Source organism: Corythoichthys intestinalis, chromosome 2, assembly GCF_030265065.1.
Source record: "Corythoichthys intestinalis isolate RoL2023-P3 chromosome 2, ASM3026506v1, whole genome shotgun sequence".
Taxonomy (NCBI): domain Eukaryota; kingdom Metazoa; phylum Chordata; class Actinopteri; order Syngnathiformes; family Syngnathidae; genus Corythoichthys; species Corythoichthys intestinalis.
This window is the reverse complement of record NC_080396.1, coordinates 40,022,230-40,036,877: the sequence shown is the minus strand read 5'-3', so window position 1 is coordinate 40,036,877 and position 14,648 is coordinate 40,022,230. Positions and strand designations below refer to the sequence as shown.

The 14,648-nt window shown below is 39.3% G+C and overlaps 1 protein-coding gene across 2 annotated transcripts in view; it reads right to left on the bottom strand.

The window, feature by feature from the left end:
• ctnnbip1 (catenin, beta interacting protein 1) overlaps positions 1-14,648 on the bottom strand; it is a 34,148-nt gene that overhangs the window by 6,867 nt on the left and 12,633 nt on the right. For both annotated transcript variants that reach the window (XR_009062548.1, XM_057829986.1), the window contains exons 2-3: positions 6,256-6,370; positions 2,004-2,094 (exon numbers count right to left, since the gene is read on the bottom strand). Coding sequence is in view for 1 of the 2 variants with exons in the window: in XM_057829986.1 (XP_057685969.1) it covers positions 2,004-2,094; positions 6,256-6,351 (187 nt within the window). In the remaining variant the exon portion in view is untranslated. The remainder of the gene's footprint in view (positions 1-2,003; positions 2,095-6,255; positions 6,371-14,648) is intronic.

Below are 14,648 nucleotides of genomic sequence, written 5' to 3'. Positions count from 1 at the left end.
TGCTTCTGGGAGAAAGAACTTTCCTTTGTTTAATAAGACGGTATAACAAGCCAACTGGTCTGGCTTACTCTGGCAACGACTAAAACGTATAATCTGCAAATACAGGACTTAAATTTAAGCAACAAAGGTGTAAAATCTATTACTGGTAATTATTTTAATATTAATTTGGATAGCGATGGGTCAGCATTTTAAAGGGAGTGTTTTAATTGATTTCTAATCTGGAAAGATACATTTTGGGTATTAACACAGTATAATATGAGGAGAAAAAAAAGGCACGGCAGAAAATTAGCCCGACCGTAGCCTTCCTAAAATTGCTAAAATGTGGTATTTGCATGATCGATATCTGTATAACAAGCATTGGTTATTTCCTGCAAATTTATATGTATGTTTATTTCCTAATGTTTATTCAAAGTCAAAATGTGATTGGCCGAATTTATTGTGTTCCAAGTGCAGCCAGGCTAAACAACATATCGCCATGTTACCGTTCATTATTATTACACTATGATGAGAATCTCAACAGGATACTGCCATCAGAGGGGACAAATGACACACATTTACAATTCCAACACATCAGCATATTGCGATGTAATTTTGAGGGAATGACTTGCTGTTTAGAAGAGGGAGCCAACAAGGGGTGGCTGTCATCCTCAGAGGGAGGGGTAATCAAACCTAAATTTGTTCAAAATGCCAGCTATCAGAAGAAAAATTAAAGTTTACTTTTTAAGAACAGCTACTTTCTTGGGATTTTTATGACATGAATTATACATGTTATGAAACAACAGACCGACGCGGGGGTCCATTCGTGATGACAAATGCACTAGCAAAGAGGGAGGAAGCAGAGAGAAATAATATCTTCCACATATTACTATTGCAGTTTTTGTCAGGTTGTGAAAATCTTTCTTTTTAAGGGAGATAAATGCACAAGGTAAGTGTGAGTGGATCCTCTTGTAGTACTTCAACACACTTCAATACAGTTGAGTAGAATTTCACAAAATTAATCACTGTGTATGTATTGATCATTTCTGATGATTCAATTTAGTTTTCTAAATTTCTCCATGAAGTTGTGGAATTCATCAGAAGAGACCTTTGGCGTTAAATGGATGTCCTTGAGCTCCAGACAGAACATTTACAAGTGATTAACAGCACTCCAGTTAGTTCCACAAGGTCTAATCTTGGCACTTTGGATAAGACGAACACCACTAATTATTTATCAGCGCCCAGTGGGAGGAGGTCGGCAGACTGCCAACACTAAATGTGTCTGTTAGTGATGTATAATGCATACTCGGCACACCTTATGCCAGTCGAGTTGGTTCAAAAGTACTGAGGCTCTCCCTACTCGAACTAATATATCACCAAGGTGAGTTATTTCTCCCGAAATAAGAAATTATATCAGCCAGGTCAAGCAAACAAACTGGCAAAAAAAAAAAAAAATCATTCAAGTGCCTTTTCTGACGTCCTTGTTGTGTGTGAATAACATGCCTTGTAAAAAATATAAACATGTAACGTGAAATAATAAAATGAAATCCTATCTAGTGATGTAGGGCTGTGACAGTGCCATCTTCTGGCAGTCACATAAAAAAAGAGAAATGGAGCAAAATGTGGTCAAAGGCGCCACCTGTTGGGAAAACCTGATCACAGCAACTACAGCTCAATTTAAAACATTCCACGAAGGCCTTATTGTACTGACAGAGGTCAGACGTGTGCTGTTCAGACCTCTTCCCGGGACAAGTGTAAAAAGCAGATGTTAAGGAAAAATGCACACACAGCAAACAGAGGATGACTCATCTTCTTACAGTAAGTCTGTTTGCTTTTCTGAGTAATCCTACAGTGCTGTGGGACACTGTTGGCTTGTGTCAGGCAATCTGTGAAGTTTGTTGGGGCTAACATACGAGGAAAATGTGCAGAGGGATAATCTGCTGTTTGTGACCATCACCAAGGTGCCTTTGCAATGTGTGAATAACCGGAACAGCCTTGATGCTGTGGTCTGTGTGTGTCAGCCTTACCCTGATCAATGCTGTGCTGTGGCAGCTGGCTCATCTGACTGTGGACCACACCTGCATAATTCCGGAGAAAAGCCTCTTCACTTGGAGTAAGCTGTAAATATATATGTTAAAAAAAAACTATATCATTTATGAGGAATCTTTAATCAGCTTTTATCACGATATATTTAGGTGATTAGTTTATCATTGCAACTGTACTTTGCTTCACACATTTCCAACATCACGTCCCGCTGAAACCAGACGTTTACAAACAGTAGAGTAGACTTAACTAAAAATGTGGTTGTCCACACTTTCAGCGAAATCAGAATTAGCTGTGATTGGTTTAAGCCATTTACTAAAATGACAAAAATTACATTTTTGAAAAGCTAAACAGTGAGCTGGAGTAGGTCTTCTTTCTTGAAAGCCACAATTTTACATACATGAGTATTTGACAGAGGTGGTCGGTATCAGAGTCGCAAAAAGTAAAAAGTCCCTGTCGCTAGAAATTGAAAAAAAGAAGAAAAAAAATCTCTTGGTTCAGGCAAATCATACAATCTTGCTCAGTCATAAAATACAGTGATGATAAACGGTACATTACTGAAAATAGTACAAAAGTGAGTACACCCCTCGCATTTCTGCAGATATTTAAGTTTATCATTTGATGGGACAACACTGACAAAATGACACTTTGACACAATGAAAAGTAGTCTGCGTGCAGCTTATATAATAGAGTAAATTTATTTTCCCCTCAAACTCAAAATATAGCCATTAATATCTAAACCCCTGGCAACAAAAGTGAGTACACCACATGGGAACTACGTACAGTACATCCCAAAATGTCCAAACTGAGTACTGCTGGTCATTTTCCCTCTCAAATGTCATGTGACTCGTGACAGGAGTGCTGTCAGCATTGCTGCAGAGATTGAAGAGGTGGGGGGTCAGCCTGTTAGTGCTCAGACCATACGCCGTACTCTACATCAAATTGGTGTGCATGGCTGTCACCCTAGGAGGAAGCCTCTACACGGTACACTAGAAAGCCCGCAAACAGTTTGCTGATGACATATCAACAAAGCACATGGATCACTGGGACCGTGTCCTATGGTCTGATGAGACGAAGATTAATTTGTTTGGTTCCGATGGTCTCAAGCATGTGTGGCGGCGACCAGGTGAGGAGTACAAAGATAAGTGTGTCATGCCTACAGTCAAGCATGGTGTTGGGAATGACCCCTCTCACCTCTTCAATCTCTGCAGCAATGCTGACAGCACTCCTGTAACGAGTCACATGACATTTTGGAGGGAAAATGACAAGCAGTAATCAATTTGGACATTTAGGGACGTACGTAGTTCCCATGCAGTGTACTCACTTTTGTTGCCAGGATATTATAATATCCTATATATATATATAATGTATATATACTGTATAATATATAATATTAGATATTAATTGATATATTTTGAGTTATTTTGAGGGTAAAATAAATTAACTCTATTATATAAACTGCACACAGACTACTTTTCATTGTGTCAAAGTGTCATTTTGTCACCGTTGTCCCATAATGGTGTATAATGGTATAATGGTGTTATACTTGTATAGCGCTTTTCTACCTCTCAAGGTACTCAAAGCGCTTTACACTACATGAAAAGATATACTTAAAGAGCATATGACACGAGAAAAAAAGTCTTAAATGGCATTATTATGTGAATTAGAATCATATTTTGAGACGATTCGACTATATACAACAATTTAGCAAAGCACAGATGACGAGAAATTAGTCTTTTAATCTGCCGGTTAGCCACGCCTACCATTATAGGGCTCCGGCACGCCTACCATTATAGGGCTTTAGCGTCCCCAACAGGTGGATGACGTCAGCGGTAGACTGGGCTCATCGGTTTTACTATTCAGCCCATTGAGGGGGAATTATTCAGAATGAGGAAAACGCGACGAAGAGAGCCGCAAAATGTCATTGTTTCAGTCTCTCTACTTCAATATTTTTACAGGATATTCTTTTTATCCAAGTATTTTTCCCCAATATCTATATAAATGGCTTGAGAAGGACCAGTCAGCCCGTCGAGGGGGAACTATTCACAATGAGGAAAACGCGACGAAGAGAGCGGCAAAATGTCATTGTTTCTGTCTCTTTACTTCAATATTTTTACAGGATATTCTTTTTAGCCAAGTATTTTCCCCAATTGCTAAATAAATGGCATGGTCATGACAAATAACAGTCTTGTGCTGAATGGAATATGAAATAAAAATGCATTCATTCAGGACGACATGGCAAAATTACTCCATAATGGTCAAAACTGTCGACTTCACCTTTACTGTCGCACCTCCCGAACGATATTTTATGACACCTAAATCGGACATATGTCATTTCCCTTCCCCGGCTTAGGAGAATGTAAACAAACCAGAAGGCGTGACAGCTAGCCGACATGCTAACCTGAACCGAGTGATGTTTCAAAGTCTTCGAAGCGGAAAATCACACATAACTATCCTGGATTATTTGACATGACGACCCGGTTGTTGACTGTGTTTGCGGATCGGCAAACCGCCCGGCGGAGAGCAATTTACAGTTCGTTCCCCGGAGGAGGGTGGTTGGAGTTGTTGTGCAGCTAACATGCTGCTGCTAATGAGCATTAGGAGAGCTTTTTACATGCCTATCAATGATCAAACGTAAGTAGTCCTTCATTTAAAGGAAGTTTGTAGTGTTTACTTTGTAATCGCTCTATTCGTATTTGACATAATACAAAACAAGATGTTTACTCACTTCCTCGTAAGTCCAATGGTCCCACAGTATATATCCACGGTGAATGGGAACCTTTTGAAACTCCAAAAAGGCGCATACGCCTCTCCCTCATACAGAATGATTTTTCTGCAGCCGTTTGGCTGGCGTGATGCGAAAAATAAACGTTTTAATCCGCAAAATCAGCTGAATCCTTCGTCCTCATACACAACAGTACACTGTAGCGTGAAGAGGACGTCTTCTACCGTACACGTCACAGCGCCCTCCTCCTCAATGCAAGACCGAAGCCGGAAGTCACTCATTTTCATGGCTCGGGATTCAAAAATAAAAATAGCGATCGCTTCCACACACATCCAAGCAGCCTATATCATTCAGGGGCATAAAATACCGCGTGTATTATGAAATAAACATGCTTTTTCGTGTCACAGGCACTTTAAATATCTGCAGAAACGTGAGGGGTGTACTCAGTTTTGTGATACACTGTACAGGTATTATATTTACTATTAGAATTATTTAGAGTTCAGTTGTAGCCCAGCAAAGTGCATGCTTATGTATATAACTGGCCACATTTTAATTACTTATACCAAGAGAGAGAGAAAAAAATGACCACAACAATATCAAGGCACTTTTAAAGGGCAGGTGAAGACTTCAATTCATGAGGGTTTTAATTGGTTATATTATATTGAACGCATCATTAGCTGTCTGAAAACTGACATTACCAATTAAAAAAAAAAAAATTGATCGCATAGTTTTTGAGTCACTGCCATAGCAACACCTTAGCAATGAGGGGCACACCACTCCGCCGGCAGCTACCTGATGACGTCAATTCCCGAAGACCTCGCCAGCACTACTGCAATTTCCCAATATAGTCATTTGTCAATAATGTTATTACATCCATATTATCAGCCAAACTGCTGCTTGATGCGAAGTTTTTTGAGTTGTGTTCATGGACAATATACATGCTTGTATTTCAATTTTTTGCATGCAAGTGAAAGAAAAACAACTCATAAGTCAGGTCACTTATAATATCAAAAAACCACTTTTTCCGGCCGATTTTAGGAAAGACGGAGGTGATCATTTTTGGACAAAAAAGGAAAGATCAAAGATCACTCACCTTGGCTCAATGTCATTCAAAGCTACAAATCAAGCCAGGAGAAATTCCTGACTCAGACTTTAACGTCGACAGCTAAAGTTTATCACTAAATCTGACTATAACCACCTAAAAAGATACCTTGAATTAAGGGGTTTCTGTCCAAAAAAAAAGACATGGGAAAACTTATCCATGCATTAATTTTCAGTTGACCAGATTATTGAAATGGTGTATTTATATGTCTTTAAAAAAATCAAACAGGATGCTACAGCGATTGCAGAATGCTGCTGCAAATTCACATCTGGTTCATTAAATTTTGAAGAATGGCTCCATTGTTGAGCTGAAATGATCACAACCACAGCACATCTCAAGAAATTGCAGATACAAGATGATGCAGACATGGAATCAGCTGGACTTGTATATCATTGAGTGTTCTACGTACATTTGATCCCATTTTCTTGAGCATGAGGAGGACTCGCACTTTCTGCTGGATGTACATGTCTTCAGGAGACTTTCCCGGGGCCTCCTCGCGGTTCATCCCCCCTGCTCCTGTGGCTCTACACAAACACACAAAATAAAAACATAAAGCATAGCTATGTTACACACACAAAAAAATATCACTACACAGTTAAAGACTGACTTGCACAAGGGATAAAGAACAGACTATAATCTATTGAAAATACTTACTTGTATATTCAAGATGTTTTAGTTATTTCTCTGCAGTAAATACATATGTGTGTGTGTGTGTCTGTGTGCTTGTCCTTGAATCTATAAATCTGGCAGGCCTATTACCTGATGCTGCCGAAGTGGAAAAACGATAACTGTTTCCAGTCACGTACGTACATACTGTAGGTCAGTCAGTCAGTTTGTAAGGGCACATACCGATACAAACTTTCTCACAATCACACCTCCACTGAATAATAATCGATCCCGCACTGCCTGCACCAAAGTCAGGCGAATCAACAACCACACCATCAGCTACCAGTAGACTAATTAATTCAAAAAATATTTAACCACTATAGCCCTGGTGGTGCCACAGCAAATTCTCTTATGTACTGTACTACAGTCCACATTATTTTCCTTCTTAGCTACTGGGCACTTTGTAAATGGCCAAATGCCGGATTTCGATGATATCAATGTCAACAGTGAAGATACATCTATTCCTTTAGCTAATAATGTCTGACAGGAGTGCATGGCGGCATGACAGTCTGTCAGAGACACAAATTGTAGATGATCATTGCCTCATCAGAGAAAGTCTCCCTATAGGCTACCAATGGGGAAACCATAGCTAGTTGGGCATCAGGTGTAAAAGCGCAGATATTTTCTAGAAATGCTTAAAAAACATAAAAATAAATGCAGGTGCAGCATTATATATTCCTGTAACTACCCCCCCCCCCCCCCCCCCACACACACACACACACAAAGAAACTTGTCGGAGAAATACACCGTCAGTATCCCCAGCTACACAGCTGGCATGGACTCATTAATATTTAATGTACGTTTTCTTACAGATCTCAGCCCCCGCCTGCTCCTTCCATCTCTTCTTCTCAGAGTAACTAATGACCTATTTTCACTGTCAGTCTGCAGCGATGCAAAAAATAGGCAAAGGGGAGGACATGTGGAGGATTGTCAGAAGGCGATAAAAGAACCTGGCAATTCACACCCACATCAAGGTCAGCTGCTATCACATTTCATCCCACCTATCACATACACTAAGCAATGGGGGGCAGATACATATTCAAACAGCTTTTGCTAATTGAATAAGCTTGAGCTTGGCTTCACACAAAAGACTCATAAATTGAAATGAAATGTAAAGGATAAACCCTGGAGAGGAGAATATTAGTATGCAAGAAAGGATTTGTTCCAGTCTTCAGAATTTGTCTTTAAGAGTCACAGCGATTCTGACAGTTCTGGCAATTTATTTCGGCCTCTTATCTACATAAAAGGACCGCTAATACATGTTGACAGGCCGTTTGATGCAGGACTATAGTTAATTGAGGCGCTTGCTTGTTCAAATATGGAAGCAGTTATATGGACTGAGCTGCTGTTTTGGCTGCCACTGTGATGTGAAGGTGTAGATTCACCATCGTCTGATCTGAGATCATTCTTCTTTACGAAGGGCTGTCTCCTTATAGCAACCTATGGTGAAAGCAGGACATTTTTAAAGATAAATTAAATTGATTGGTTAAAAATGTAATATAGACCCATAAGTCATTGGACTTACTACTTTGCCATTATACATCAGCTAAAGAGATTAAAAATAAAACAAGACTTGCTTAAAGTGTTGAGTTTCATCATTATACTAGTTTGGTAGACTACTGTGATTTCAGTGGTTCAACTGTCATAAATTGATGTTCAGGTTATTTTACTGTATGTTTGTTTAAAAATGTATTTTTTGTGCTTTTGTAATAAAAATATATTTTGTTTATGTTTATTTGCTAAGGAAAATGTTTAATAGATTGTGTACACAGGAAGCCGACGCCTGAAGGCTTTGGCCCGATAGCAAAATCTGTAGAGTTGATATTCCAGTGAAGTTTTTTGAGTTGATTGGCGTTGATTTGATTTTTACACTAGCAGTATTAGGATAAGATAATTTACAATGCTCTCAGACCTGAGTTGAACACAAACACCCTTGGCAGAGTTAAATGTACCCCTGGCAGAGTTAATGAGCCACACCCAGTTTAAGTGCATGTGTCAGAAAACAACTGCTAGGACCTCTTCCCCCTGAGGGATTGGAGGGATGAGTCCACACAGCATACTTAAGACAGGCTTTGGCCTCACGTCATCACGAGATCAACGACTCAACTCCACAAGTTTTTGAATCCAGCCTTATCTAGCTTCTAGTATCTAGAGTTTTCAATCGGGCTCAATTTGCTTTTTGTTTCCCGGATGCAGTATACCTGCCTGCTCAAACACCAAACCTACTACCTGCCCGCTACTTCTACCACATATTGCCATCATGTGAAACTCTTCAATAAACGTTGGCTACAACTGCCAGTTTACCTTCCTTTCTGCACTTGGGTCTCAACCTCATCCAGAACCTTAACAACAACACAGTGAATATTTATAATTAACACTCCTATTGCAAAATAACTAATAATAATAATTAGTGTTAAAAAATCACTTTCATGTGTCATGTGTTGTTTTAACGCGACTGTTAAAAAACACTCATAGTGAAAAGGAGTAACACAATTTAGTGTTGAAAGTACACTTTTATGTGTTATTAAGCAACATTAACAGTGTCAGATATTAACGCTACGTTAAAAGTGGGTGTAATGAGTTAAAATATTAACCCTTTCCAAAGTGTAACGTTAACTCAGAATCCGTGAGAATTGTATAAACTTAGAAAAGTTGTTGCAAGGTGTTGATTTGAACTCTGAGGGGCTGTTTACACGTCAACGGCAACGGGGGAGACAACTTTTCCAGAGAGCCCTATTGTTTACAAGGCGTTTTGGGGGCTGAAAACGCAAAGATTTTAAAAACCTGTTGTTGCCGTCTAAACAGTTGACAACACAAAACTGAGTTTTAGGTGACAACCGACTTCCGTACTCCGGAACAGTAGTTGGCAATAATGCTCCAATATATTTGTCAGTGATGGGGGTGAAGATACTGATGAGGTCAGTACACACAGACAGTGCGGCAGTGTATGAAAAGATGTTTTCAAGTAGCAACCTTATACATAGCCTGAGTGTATTCAACATTATTCGAGAATCTAGTGAACTATTCACTCTAATTACAGAAACTCGTCTTTGCCAGTTTTTTTTTTTTTTGAACCAGGATGAAGAAGGAAAAAGCAGAAGGGAAGGGTTACACGTAGGAATCAAGTTTTGGTGTCACCTACACATCGGGAATGCATGCTGAATTGGCAAATTGTAGGTTTCATGCACTTTTGTGCTTCCATGAGCACGCAGTTTTCCCCACACATAATGGTCAGGTAAATGCATTGCAGAATTAAAATAACAGCAAAATGCCACTTTTTTTTGCTATTACATAAGATTGTTCTCGTGTTGAATTAACACACTGGTTATTTTGCTGTGCCTCAATGGGCGCCCACTCATTCAATGCTTGCTAATTAGATGCGTTGGAGAGGCTGTAACACACCATTTCGGTGGTTTGCCAACAACCATTGACCCCTGAAGAAGAACGAGTCACAGAAGATGATTCAACTAATCAGAAGAAAGCAACTGCGGGTAAAGTTCAACATGTCTGTGCGGGGATATGTGTGAAGTGAGGGATGGTGGGACCCTGTAGTTGGCGGTGGTAGCTCAATCTTTGTGTGGTAGAAGAGTTGTGGAAGTGCGAAACCGCTCGTTTTAAACTCCCTTTTGTGAAAAGGGCCAAACAACAACATTATTGAACCATTTTGTGTGATTCCATGTCGTAAACAATGCCATTTGGACTGAAATTCCTAGTCCAATTGAGATTGAATAACTATGGCCATCAGTGACACTTAAAAATGATTAATCAAAGCCAGTCATCTGAGTTAAAATGGATTTGATGTCCATCACTTTTAATGGTTGTGATTGGAATAAAATAGCTAACAACAAAATAAGTCACACTAGAAATTAGGATGTCAATCAGCAAAATCTTTCACCAAATTTGAAGTGTTTTCACCTCATGCCAGTTGCCTTAAAACAAGCTAACAAACCTTGTTGTGTCGACTTAGGTGCTAGTGAGCTTGACGTAGCAATCTTCCTTTCATCGGCACTTTTCACTATTGTGAACAACTACTCTTCAAAAAAAGAGTCAGGTAGAGCTGTCATGTATTTGACTCATCATTTAAAGTACTCATACTGAAAAATAAGCAATAACCTTCTACTGAATGATTTTTATATGCAGAAAAACACGGTACAGTACTTCAAACACTACCTAGTGCAACACTAATAGACAATGACTCACTCGGTCTGTACTTCACTGCCTGTAATGTTTATGTCTAAAGTCTTCATCACAAACTAAGACTGACTACAATGTAAAAAGAAAGCAATCAAGGCTGCCCGTAAACAAAGTCTTCCCAGAATCTGTTTACATTTACATTGATTGGACTCGATTATGAGTATATTATTATGTGTATGTACAGTATTATGTGTAAAACCTCGAGTTAAATCTCAAGTCAAATATTATGCAAGTCAAATACAAATTTGATCCATACGCTGCTTTGCTTCAGAAATTAGAATAACTTTAACTACCGCGATCCCTTGGATCAAGTGGTTGATCAATGACTCATAGCCTTAAGGGGCTGTCTTGCGTCCCACTCTCCCCCAAGAGTGGAGGTTGCACAACAAAGGCTCATTAATATTCATGTCTATTTCGAGACCTGATAACATTTTACGTCTGTTTCTGCTGGGATAAAGACTGCAAGGCAAGGGTGTCCAAACCGGTCCTCAAGGGTCATCAAGTTTCTGCTAAAACACGCGGCACCTGACTGCAATCAACTGATCGCACTTGTGAGACAGCAGATTGGTGAAGGTGTCATCTTGTTTTGTTGGTATGAAATTCAGCACCCACTGTGGCCCGATGTGGAATAGTTTGGCCACCCCTGCTGTAAGGTCTCATATTAATTTTCTGTATAAAATAGGACTACTGCTTTCATGAAAAGGGCTTTTGAATCCTCTTGATGTTAGTGCTTGATGTTAGAAAATGACATATTTAGAGCCCTCACAGTGCTCCAGCTAATGCGTGTAAATTTGATCTTTTACCAAGCTAAAAACACATTTACATTCTTTTATCTACACTGCCAATATTATTGTACATAATATATGGAACAAAATATCTCAAAACCTTTACACAAAGTCTTAGGATTGTGAAATAAATCTTTGGATAGTTAACTAAGGATTTCAATGAGGTTAGACACTACCGAAAGCAGTGCTGCAGATTTTTGCTTTGAACAAAAAATGTTTGTGGGAAGCGCCACTTAAATTTGAGAATAATAAGCAGAAGCAGGTTTAATTGCAAATTAACAAAGCATACCATGTCTCAACTACAGATGTACAGTTTTTATTTACTCGGACAGATAAATCACATACATAGGAAATGTATGATGCTGGCCTTCATTGAAATTACAATACCAAAAGTGCTCTTGTTCTGTCTCGGGTCTCTCAATTTCAGTGACGGAATTTTACCACTTTGAACAAGATGGACATTCACCGCTATTTACCTCCACATTTTAGCCAGCAAACTGCGATAGTCTGAGAAGTCAGAACCAGGCCATAAATATAACGATCATATATTGGTACATTGATTCAAAGTGTAATTGTGAAAATTCACAGACAACAAAAGAAATTACAGTTTGCGATTAAAGAGCATATTTTTAAAATATCAATTATTACAGCTACATAAAAAAACATTTTGTCAATTATTAATGTTTAGAAACTTACAGCAGTGGAATGAACCTCAATTGTTAAACATTGAAATCAGAAACCCAATATCATAAACCATAATATTTTAGAATGCTTCAGACAATAAATGAAAGCAAGTGAAAAGTGTCTTGGATAAAAGGTGAAAGCAATGATAAAACTTCATGAATACTCCTCATCAAATTTCAAATGGATGTGGACAGAGAAGTTTTAGTAATTAGAACTCACTGTCAGTCCTCAACATTAACATATAGTCACCAATAACAATTAGCATAGTCACAGTTGTGGAATCCTTTAAGCAATGGAGATTTGAAGAAATGGTAGACTAGACCAGGGCTGAACGATATTGGAAAAAACATTGTGACATTTTAGGGGTTTGCGATATACATTGCAATATTAAAACTACAGTAGAGGAATTTTCACCAGATGACTCGAATAGCTCTATTTGGGAAATCTTTGGTAGACTCACCATGTTTTTGTATTAGTATAATGCATTCAGAATTTTATTAGATTGTTTTTCCTGAGTGTCTCCCTTGTTTTTCTCATTTATCTTTGTATTGTTAATTTTTTCCTTTATCTTATATTCTTTCAAGGGAACCTCGGACTTAAAGACTTGTAAGCTCTAATAAGCCAAAATTGTTCTCTTTTACTGGTATGTTATTAGAAACACATAAAATATTGCCATTGATTAAAAAACCTATAATATTTAGTACATGTTTTGACCGACGGAGGGCGCCATCTTTTAAGCCCACAATGGACGCTCGGGGTGATGACGTAGATTGTCACTGTCACTTGACGAATACTACCGAGTTACTGCAATTCCTTCTACGCAGAGAGACGTCCAACACATGTGCTCATCAGTTAAAAGCGGCGAGTACTTACTATTTGTGTTTATATTGAGTCTTTTGTAACCTTTTTATTGCTTCAAAATAGTTTTTGCATGTGTTTCCCTCTCATACTCAGTGTTTCCCACTAATGGACGAGACTGTGGCGGCCCGCCACAGTCTCGTTTGGGCCCGCCACAGTCTCGTTTGCGCCCCCCCCCCCCCCGAAAAAAAAAAAGATACTAATCAGATGCGTCAGTCAGCCGATTACACAGCTGTAGCCCACTCCACTCTACTACCCGCGCGAGCGAGAGCAGCATTTTAGAGCAGTATTTTATTTATTTATTTATTTAAGAGACGCAAGGGGAACGAGTAGGAAGAATGGGAGAACGAGCGAGATAGCGAGAGATAGCGGTCGCATGTCGTAGCAGCCCGCTGTTATTTTGTTATTGTTTCTCTTTATTATTGTTACCACAATCGAGTGGTTAAGCAAATACAGACTTCTCTCCTTCTTCCCCATATCCGGGGCATTACAATAGTTTCGATCGGACTTTTCGGCGAAAGTGAGCGGTGGACGGAAAGAAAACTTTGATTGAACTTGCGCGGAGAGGCGGGGCCCAAAATAAAGCCTTGCTCTATTTTCAGAGCGTTGGTCACAGTAAAGTATTTATTAGTTCAAGCAGAGTAAAATGATACATATTCACGGTGCAAGAACGTCGTTTCCGTGTCCATCGATTGGTAAGAAAAGGCTGTTTGTACGAGTGACGTGTGGGCGCTCCCGTCGGGGGGACATTTCGCGTGGAGTGGCTATTTTTCGGCACAACACCGACGCGCCAACTTCAGACAATTATGGCTGACGAAAGTTGGATAAATGCGCCCCCCCCCCCCCCCACACACACACAATTTCGCGAGCTCTGGGACACTCGAAAAATGACTCTCTTACCTCTCCTTGCTAAGTTAATGGTACCTCGATGTGCGTTTGTGTGGAAATTTAGTTAACGAACAACGTGGAAAAAACTATTCACCTTCTCACCGAATCAAGAAAAACTCTTTACACGGCCATTAGAATTCCCCCTGTCCTGTAAATGGGTCAGTTGACAGAAGGACTGTTATTGTTGTGGTAATGTAGTACTTATGAGGGTCAAATAAAAAGAAAAAAGGGGGGCTACGACGGCGGTCTGAAACCCGCGGCTCTTGGGCCGCATGCGGCTCTTTAGTGCTGCTTCGGAGCTTTTTTTTTTTTTTTTTTTTTAAATGGAAAAAGATGGGGGAGGGAAATATATTTTTTGTTTTAATAGGATTTCTAGGAGGACAAACATGATACAAACATTCTTTCAATTCATTAATATTGTAATGAAGTTAAACTTGTGGTGTCATCGTACAACAGAGTAGTCACATGGTGCGCTATAGGATCCACTGCAGGGAAAATAAACATTTAATCATGAAGGCTAATTATGTATTTCTAGCCAACTTAGTCATTTTTATAGTAGGCTAATATTGCTAGTATTGATAATTATAAGGCTTGTACAAGGCTTTTAATTTTTTGCTGCTCCAGACATACTGTATCAGTTTTTCTTTGTTTTTTTTTGGGGGGGGGGGGGGGGGGGGGGGGTCAAATATGGCTCTTTTCAACAGTTTGCCAACCCTGAGTCACTACG